A 10588-nucleotide genomic window follows, 5' to 3' on the forward strand; every position below is an offset into this window, starting at 1 on the left:
ATTTAAGGGTCGACAGGAGTAACACTACCGACCTCTGTCGGGTTGCTTAGCTGCGAGTCCGTATTTTATTTATTATAAATTTTTTAAGAGCCAAAATGGAAAATCCGGCTATGTACCGGGTTGCGGCTGGTCTTACTGATTAAAACGAGCATAAGTTTAATGAGATTCGTTAATTAATTTGGCTAAAATTTGGGAAAAACCGTTTCTAAGCAGCTTTGCAAGCCTGGGTTTTTCCCAAATTTTATTCTCCTTGCGGTCGAAGAATAATGAACTGTGATTGGCCAATTCTTACGACTTACGACTTACAACACCCATTGTAGACCAGCCCAAAAAGACGTTCCGACATCCGACATCCGACACCGATAGATGACTGATTGTAGATTGGCCCTAAATTCACGTGAATCGATCTTTCCACTGGATTTGTCCATCAGAATTGTCAGTGGAATTGGCCAATCCGCCAATCAGAAACGTGGGCAATCGGGAACCGACCGAGCTCGATCGCGGCCAATCGCACGGCCGATTCGCTAAAATCTCGGCAGAGAAGAGAGAAATCGCGGAGCGCGAGAAGCGAGGTCGACGACCGCGGGGTGGCGCGCGCGCTAGCTCTCCCGCCGGGTCACGTGACCCGGCGCCGCGGCGATTGGTCGGCCATTCGTAATTTAAATCGAACGAGCCGTTGCACGTTTTCCGCGACGGTGGCGAGACTGGTGTGTGAGCCAAGGCGGTTTGAACAGAAGTACGGCGAGCAGCGAGTTCCGCGGGTGTCCTGTGGATACGGTAGCGTGGCGCGCTCACGGCCGTTCGTTCTTCTTTTTTTCCCTTTTTTCCCCGTCGCGTCCTCACATCGGGCTTTCTTTCTCTCGGGTGCGTGAGAACGGTTCGAACGTGAACGCATCGGTCGCCGAATACGCGCGAATCCTCGCCGGCCGGCGAACTTGGTTTGGGAAGCGGTCGCTGATTCAGGATCACGGATAGTCACGGCGTCGAGGTGCGACGGCACGTGCGACAGAACGTCCGACAGCGACGCGACAACCTCGGGTAACGTCACCGCGTCCGACGGCGGCACATCATCGTGGGAGGATTGCGGTACGTCGTCGTCCTGGGAGGATTGCGATACGACATCGTGTGACGATACGTCGGACGACAGCGGGTCCTACTGCCATTGTCACTGCCATTGCGCGATGTCGAATGAGGAGGAGACTATACCGAGCGTGATCTACGACGCGAACACCGGCAAAAGTTACGTGAAGGGCCGCTTCTTCGGGAAGGTAAGAACGACCGGCCCCGTCCTTGAGCCTCTCCTTCGCCTTCGCCCTGACCTTGCGCAGTCACGCTCGTATTACGTTATTCGCGCGAGCCTCTGTCCCGCGACATACGTACATATATACACACGCACACACGTGTAAACGTGATCCTTTGGCGCCCGACACTTGTTGCACTCGTGCCGAAGACGCCTCTTATAGAAAGACGTATGATTCGTAAGAGAAACTCGCGAAAAACTGTTTCAGCTCCTCTTTGGGGATTCCAGAGAGGTTTGGATCGAAAATATACTGGCAATTTGACTTGTCTCCATTTCTATCAATGCAGGTGAACTTTAATCTCGGTTTGTTTAATTCTTAGAACTAGAAAAGGGTAAAAAGTACAATAAAACATGATTAGAGTTAATCTGCATTGGTGGAACTATAATGGAGAAATATAATTGGAGAACTTATATGAGGAAGTTTCACGAGAGAAGATTGCTCAAATGTCCTTATCATGCTAAATTAAATCTATTAAACTATATTTCTTTTTTTAACTGTGTATGTGGAGCTTTTGCATTTTTTAATGAAAACCATACTGTTGATGTATTATTGTAACTGAGCAGTTTAAAGAGCACTGCCATTAGCTTCATTGACATTATTTTAATAGCGTTTTATTTTACTATTTTTTGTGTACATATATGTAAATTTTTTTAAATATACAAGATGTGTCATGACTCGAGGTCCATACATTAGGTGCTTTCCATTTACATCAAAACTCAGATAATTCTCACTTGTGACGTCGTTCTATCCTTTTTGGCAATTAATGAATAATAAAGACAGAATGACATCACAAGTGAGAATTATCTGAGTTTTGATGTAAATGGAAAGCAACTATTAAGGGCATGTTATTGAAGTCATTTAGAGTTGAAATTGTTTACATTGTATAAACATATATCCATAAATGCTTCCTAACAGAACTACAACCATTGAAAGTTGATGTGAATATTTGAAAAAGGAAAGAAAAAGAAAAATTCAATTTAATTTGTTTACAAACAAGTTAAATAAGTCAAGTTATTCATAAACAAGTTAAATGTCTTTTTTCTTTCCTTTTTTAAATATTTACATCAACTTTCAATGGTTGTAGTTCTGTTAGGGAGCATTTACGGACATATGTTTATTAAACAACTTCAACTCTAAATTAGAGTCCTAAATAATAAGAGAAGCGCATCCGGCGGCTCGCTTGGTGATTGGCTGACCACGGCCACCGATCACAACCGAGAGTGATGGTCCTGCAGCTGATTCCATGTGCGAAGTAACGTGTATTATGTGAGTGAGAAAGATTAATATTTATAATATTATTAACAAATCTTATTTCACGTTGATTACAATGATGGAACTAAAACAAAATCATTTCTGAATGATCAAATTGTGTCAGATATACAGAGGTTGCTTTGTTTAGCGCTCAGCTGCGGGCTCAATAGGAACCATGGAGAGGGTAAGGAATGCGCTTCTCTTATTATTTAGGACACTAATATAACCCACCTATTAGTGAATTGAAGACATTCATGATTAGTAACTGAAAGGTCCGTGGTTCGATCCTGGCCTTCATCCCACATATTCCTCAATTGAGAGGAGGATTTCCCATTTATGGAGAGGAGAGTATAAGAGGAAGATTCTTTGTTTAAGGGAAGGAGAACAGTTCACGAAAAAGGATAATAGGGTATAGAAGTTTTGTGTCAAATAACTGGTACCTTATACGGTCAGGTACCAGTTGGAGACACGGCGATAGGATTAAGTCTTACCCAAAACCTTAAAAACCCTCCGAATTGAAGGCACTCCAAATTTTCACCAAAAAGAAGAGGGATACCTGTAGAGTTACCCATCTTGGAACTTGTAAATCTTTTCAAATTACAGATTCTTTAAACGTTAAATATATTAATTACTAAAGAACCATTATTAAAGCCAGTAGGTATTAAAACATAATTTACTTGCAGGAAATTAACTTTATAATTAAAGCGTCAGCTTTTTCCTTCCCTTTTTTTTTATTGCAGTTGTCTTTACTCTGCTCTTATGTCCGTTGCTTTATAGGGTGGCTTTGCAAAATGTTACGAGATCACAGAGTCAAAGTCGCACCATGTATTCGCTGGGAAAATCGTGCCAAAGTCACTGATGGCAAAAAGCAATCAGAGAGAGAAGATGACCCAGGAGATTGCGATTCACCAGACCTTGAATCACAAACACATCGTTGGCTTTCACGGTTTCTTCGACGATACTAATAATATTTACATCATCCTGGAACTCTGTCGTAAAAGGGTAAGTAGCAGCAGTAGCTACTTCAATTGCCAATTGTGAGCTTACAATTGTTTAACATTCTAGTCGATGATGGAGCTGCATAAGCGCAGGAAAGCACTGTCGGAATGCGAGACACGATACTTCATGAAGCAGATCTTGGATGGAGTTTTTTATCTGCATCAGCATAGAATAATTCACAGAGATTTAAAGTTAGGCAATCTGTTTTTGAACGACGATTTGCAAGTCAAGATCGGTGATTTCGGATTGGCAACCAGATTGGAGCACGACGGTGAAAGAAAGAAGTAATTATTACTCAAATACACCGCAGTCATGACGAATGTGATCATTGATCTTCTCTGTTCGTTGTGATAAATCATTCTAAATCTAAAGATTAAATTATATTGGGTTGGCCAATAAGTCCGTGCGGTTTTTTAATTATAAATGTTCGATGATTATTTTTATAGAAGGTAATAACTTTAATCAATTATGTATTGGCCGTTGTTATCTACTATCTTTTGCCATCTTTCGGGCAGCTTCATAATTCCTCGTTCAAAGAACTTCCTGTCTTTCTCGGCAAAAAACTGTTCCAAGTGTTGTTTGACAGCTTCCTCAGAAACGAGGTGCTTTCCATTCAAGGAATTTTGAAGGGAGCGGAACAGATGATAATCTGATGGTGCAATGTCTGGAGAATACGGAGGATGTGGTAAGACATCCCAGCCTAGCGCCAATAATTTTTGACTACGCTAGGCCGCACACATCTCTACAAACCCGGCAAAAATTATTGGCGCTAGGCTGGGATGTCTTACCACATCCTCCGTATTCTCCAGACATTGCACCATCAGATTATCATCTGTTCCGCTCCCTTCAAAATTCCTTGAATGGAAAGCACCTCGTTTCTGAGGAAGCTGTCAAACAACACTTGGAACAGTTTTTTGCCGAGAAAGACAGGAAGTTCTTTGAACGAGGAATTATGAAGCTGCCCGAAAGATGGCAAAAGATAGTAGATAACAACGGCCAATACATAATTGATTAAAGTTATTACCTTCTATAAAAATAATCATCGAACATTTATAATTAAAAAACCGTACGGACTTATTGGTCAACCCAATATTTTATTCATTCTTAAATTCTATTTAAATGTGAGATTTTTTATTTGTTTAAACTTAATTTTACTTCAAAATTATATCCACATAAATTATATTCCAACATACTTTGATAAAATTTTTAAACTATCAGGGATAAATTAATTTTATCAATTACACACAAAATTTTGGTATATGATTTGACTGATTGACGAATTTTTTAATAGAACTGTCTGTGGTACTCCGAATTACATCGCACCGGAAGTGCTCACGAAGATCGGACACTCGTACGAGGCTGATGTATGGAGTATTGGTGTCATAATGTACACTCTACTTGTGGGCAAGCCGCCTTTCGAGACGTCAAGTTTGAGGGAAACGTATTCTAGGATCAAACAAGTGCAGTACAAGACACCTCAACACATTAGTAAACCTGCCATGAACATGGTGGCGAACATGTTGCAACTGAGTCCCTCAAAACGTCCGTCCGTTGCCAAACTGATGAAAGACAGCTTCTTTAGTTCTGGTAAGACACATCAACAATAAAAAAAAGTGGGAATGTTGAATAGTTATTTTTTCTTATAAAATAATTCTATCGATTATATGACAGCTTTTTTTGATAATGTGATAATATAAATTATATTATTTGATTTATTGTAATGTTTTTGTGATATAAGTTATTTAATCTTTTAACTCCCATGCTGATTTCTTAAATAAGCTTCCAAGTGGGACAAATGGCTCATCCCGAGTAAATAAGTTATATCTTCTTGAAAATTGTATATATTATGCATCGAAAAGTTAAATTAATTTAAATTAGACGAGAGAAATTGTAATTCTTTGCCAAAATTTTTTGCATTTTCTCTATTATCAGAGCAAATCACAGTATAAATAATTTGCAATTTTTTTGTCCTTTTTATTTGTTAATAAAAAAGAAGTAAAATAATTTTCTTATTAACTAACAATTGCAGGATACATGCCGGCGAGTTTACCGCTCTCATGTCTGACAATGGCACCACGTTTGGATACGCTCGAGTTACACTGCAATCGCAAACCGCTCAGTGAGATGAACCTTAACGGCTATTCGGAACAGGAGATTTTCCCCCGAGTGCCGAATAGTCCATCGCGAAAGGCTAAATTTAATAACGAAATCATTGAACCGCAAAGAGGCGGCAACCTCGACATCAGAAAGATGCTTCAAACGCTGAAAGAGCAAATAGCTGTTGTATTAAAAACTAAGCCTGCTAGGGAAACAGCTTCTTCATCAGGTATGTTAGAGGAACTATTGAGTTGTGTAATAATTAATTTTATTTTTTTTTAATAAAAGGGGGAAAAAAAATATATATATATATATTCCCAACTTTTCTAATATGTTAATGTGATTAAATTGATTATCAATTTAATCACGTAATAGTTCTTTTCTACTAGTCTTTAGTTGAGACTGCGTTTTCAGTCCAAAAGTACCGGCGCGCGTGGTTTGCAGGCAAAGAATTGCACGTAAAATTTACGCGAATAATATTAAGCAACGAAGATCCAGTTTTGCCCGTTTAACAGCGTTTTCCTTAATTTAATTTTATAATTAAATTTTATAATATAATTACATGTTTATATCGATATAGCTTTATCAAACAATGTATGCGTCGTTTTGATCTCTGAGAGAAAGAGAGAGAGAGAGAGAGAGAGAGATACTCTGCTATCTTTTGGATAACTTCATGATTCCGTTCTCAAAGTAACTTCTCCAATTTTTCGACAGAAAATTACTCTAGGTGATTTTTGCAGATTTCTAAAAAATCAAATTTTTTTCCATTAAGCGAATTTTCTAGTGATCTAAATAAATAATAATCTGAAGACGAAATATGACGAAATATGGGTGTGGTAAGACATCCCAGCCCAACTAATAATTTTTGCCGAATGACCAAAAAAGCATGAGGTCTGGCATTGTCATGATGACATTCCTTCTGTTGATCAGTTCTGGACATTTGTCAGTTATTCCTTCAATTTGTCGAGTTGAGCGCAGTATTTGTTACATATATGTATACATATATATACATATATATATTTTTTTAAATTAAATATCGAGATGTGCAAATAACTGGGATTAAATATAATTGCTATATTCAGTATTACTGTATGATGTTATAAAAATGTTTTCTCTGAAAATTTGCAGACGAATTGACTGATCCAGCGGCGCAGCCTGTGATTTGGATCAGCAAGTGGGTGGACTATTCCGATAAATACGGTTTTGGATACCAATTGTCCGATGATAGCGTCGGCGTGATGTACAACGATGGGACGCGATTGATCATGATGTCGAATGGCTACAATATTCACTATATCAATCGCGAGGGCGATGAGTTGTACTACACAGTCAAGGATTATCCGGCCCATCTTGAAAAGAAAATGAAACTGATGAACTTCTTTTTGAAATATATGAACGAGCATCTGATGAAGGCGGGTGGCTCTATTTCGATGAAACGCGGTGACGAACTCTCCAGAATACCCTATATACACCAGTGGTTCAGGACTCAGACAGCTGTAGTGATGCAACTGAGCAATGGCACAGTGCAAGTAAGTGTTAATTAATCAGTTATCTCTAAAGTTATGTTAATATGTATATATATGTGTGTGTAATATAATGTTATTAACATATATATTATTTATTGTTTCTGAAACGAATTACATTCTCATACTACAACATCGTGTACTTTCACTTCATTTTACTCTTTTGCTTCTGTTATACCTGAAACATATTTGAGATGAGGGGTAGAATTTGAAAATGTTACAAAATTAATCGTTTCTATATGGAGCCATGCAATACCCCCTGTATAGTTCTTATATTATTCTTATCTACATGTCTATTTTTATCTTAATTTTTTTATTTGTTCAAATATTTTATTAGTCTTAATATTCTTTGCTTTTTCTAAGCTCTTTTTATAATTTTTTTGCTACACTGTATGTTAACTTATTCTTTCTTTGCATAATTTTATTTATTTATTTTTATTTATATATTTTTATCTGTTTTAATACACTTTAAACAATGAGAAGATATAATTTGTTTTTTAGTAGCATTTTTATTACTGTTATGTTGTTGGAAGTATCGTTTGTTACAGTGTTTTTGTTTTGGGATAAATAAAATTGTCTATTTATTTCTTAGATCAACTTCTTGGACCACGCAAAGATCATCATGTGCCCGTTGATGGCGGCAGTCACTTATATCGATCACGACAAGAACTTCAAGACTTACAGATTCCAGACCATTCAGGAAAATGGTTGCTGTAAGCCATTGGCGGTCAACCTGGGGTACGCGCACGAGAAGATCAGGCTGATGCTAACGAATTCTCAAGCCCGATAAGATCATTTATGTCAAGGAACAACGAGAGTAAAAAAAAATAGCGAGTGCCGCGCCTCTCTTGGCACTATAAATTAATTTGGAGGAACGCGACATATGTATTTATTTTCTAATAGCGCTGTCTTTGTAGCGAGGGAGAGAGAGAGAGGGGGGGAGAGAGAGAGAGAGAGAGAGAGAAACGGGCGAATGGAAGTCACGCATGATTTTCCTTCTTCCTTTGTCCGATTTTTATACAGACGTAGAATTTTGCTAGGTAATCTTTTTTCTTTCTTTTTTTTATCATTTACGAAAGAGAGAGAATGAGAGTGTGTGTAGAGAGAGAGAGAGAGAGAGAGAAAGGTGACCAATTGCGCAACAAAGGCGAAACATTTTGCGCGGAGGCATCCCATCGTTCTTAGGTGTGCCGTACATATTACTTAACGTTAATTGATCGGGTATCATTGATCTGCCGTCTATCTTCAAAAATAGTACTAGAACCGCAATTTCTAAAATCTCAGTTAACTTTGACCAATGTCTAGGACTCTAAAGTAAAACTCCCTTATTTGTATATCCACGTTAGTCTCCGGCCTGATTTCCAATTTCCTTCAATTCCCACTAGGAATCTTGCAAAAGACTCCTCATCTTCATTAATCTGCAGTGACTGCTTAAAAGGTATTTTGCTCTAACTTTGCAATTGAATCAGATTCGATCAAGAGGTTCCGCGCCGCGTTCACCACGAAAAAAAAAGAGGAAGAGCGGGGCGGAGCATAGGAGTAATCGTGATTCGACTGAGTGGTGCAATCTAACGTCCGATTTCGTTGTCGTAGTTGAGATGAGAGACCTGCAAAAGCTAGTCTTCTGACTGATGTGTTTATTCCTCGCTTCTGAAGATTTGCTGAAGCCGAGAACTCGCTTGCGAACCCGTTCGAAGCAGTGCGACTTGGACTACAAGCGATTGTTAATCCCCGAACACTAGTTGTTAAAGTCTAGTAACAACGGCGGCGCAGATCTACGCGCGTTTATCGAAAGAAAATGTTCGAGGTGAGACTGTTCGAGACAAATTTTGTAACGACTTGCTTAAAGCTTAATTATTTCAGTTGTGACGTATCGATAATTAAAAGTATGTTTACCACTTCAAGGAATACAGAAACGAATAACAAATGACGATTAAATAAATTATATCATGATTATTTCTTTTGCTTTTTCACACTATTTTATTTACATACACTTTACGTATCCGGTAAAGCTAATTTTTCTTGTATAAGACGAACAACGTAGAGATTCTATATTTTGGGAAATGTGTATCTTGCAAACTCCACCCTTTTTAGCAGCAACTTATGTAGCTTAAATTAGAAATCGAAGATATCCCATAAAGAGTACTCTCGAAATTTATTTTGTAGAAATTACCTTTATAGCAAGAAGCATAAACAGTCGTTATTTCCGTGAAATTGCTAAGATCGGATATTATATGGTAAATCGCTATTAATTCGTCTAGAAATTTTGAAGAAGATTTTCTAGATATGAAATAGAAATGTGAGAAATGGATTGGCGACTCTTTCTGTCGAGAAATTCAACGAATGATTTACGATTTCTCGCATTGCTTCGATCGGTTAGAAAATAGTATGAAAGAGTGCGGAGTCAATTGTATCGAGTTACTTTATGCATGGAGATTATTCTGCCTGATAGAGAGACGACTATACAAAGACTATATTTTTTTATAGAGCTAAACTGACCAAGCATGTTATAACTAAATCGAGCGGCGTATAAACGCGGTGTGTTGTACTGTAAGATTCTCTTTTGTAATATTAGATTGTAACAGACAGATAATACGTCGATTTTTGTAGGATTATTGTAACATCGAATCGTTACGAGAGTTCCCGTATTTTGATTAAGGATTAATTAAGACAGCTAAATGATGGATTTTAGCAAATAGAAATCGAAAGGTCTGGATAAAAGGAACTCCAGAACGATTAGGGAATCTCGAGAGAATGGAGATCCGGATACTCGTGGATTTCGCGGTGCGAAGAGTTGACGATCAGAGTATTTAAGTAGCCGAGGGGTTCACGGATCTCCTGGATAATCCGACGAGCCGATAATTTGACGGCCGAGAGATCGAAGAATCGTCGAGAGCGAGATCGTAGCGATTTTGTGTCGAAAGAACGACGGAAACTTTCGTAAAGATTTGATGTGAACTCTTATAAGGAGACTAGACGAAAGGAGGAGTATAGTTATCATATAACGAAATTGATTTAAGTATAATAACGGGGGACAATAACACGTAATCAATAAGTGCCACTTGGAAGGAACAATATTAGCTTAGCGAATGACGTTACGTTATGTTAAGTTAGGTATATAATATGCGCGGAACAATTATTGATAATTAGATAATATGTTAACAAATTACGATTAGTGTATATAAATAAAAAGAATAGGCAAATACGCCGAAATGAATGGCGCGTTCACGAGCGGGAGGTAGCTTAGACAAAAATTGTTAGGATAATATTTTTTACATGATGCATCAATATACGTATAACGCTGTTTTGAAAAGAGTACGGTACAGAAATAAACTGTTTTTTTTTCTTTTTTAAATGCGAGTTGCTTTTTGTGCGCGCGATGCGGACTTGAAGTAGAACGAATTAACGCTCTTGCTG

At 38.1% G+C, this 10588-nt stretch overlaps 1 protein-coding gene across 1 annotated transcript; it reads left to right on the forward strand.

Moving 5' to 3' along the window:
- The first annotated feature begins 726 nt into the window (after nt 1-726).
- On the forward strand, nt 727-10526 carry Polo (Serine/threonine-protein kinase polo). The gene is made up of 7 exons (XM_071701509.1): nt 727-1268; nt 3330-3554; nt 3618-3835; nt 4843-5138; nt 5581-5877; nt 6777-7177; nt 7764-10526. Exons 1-7 carry the CDS (start codon nt 1182-1184, stop codon nt 7959-7961), a joined length of 1722 nt encoding a protein of 573 aa, XP_071557610.1. The 5' UTR covers nt 727-1181; the 3' UTR covers nt 7962-10526.
- The last annotated feature ends 62 nt before the right edge of the window (nt 10527-10588 follow it).

This window comes from Temnothorax nylanderi, unplaced genomic scaffold (genome assembly GCF_030848795.1).
Source record: "Temnothorax nylanderi isolate EJ_2023f unplaced genomic scaffold, tnyl_v1.0 TNYL_tig0026_pilon, whole genome shotgun sequence".
NCBI lineage: Eukaryota > Metazoa > Arthropoda > Insecta > Hymenoptera > Formicidae > Temnothorax > Temnothorax nylanderi.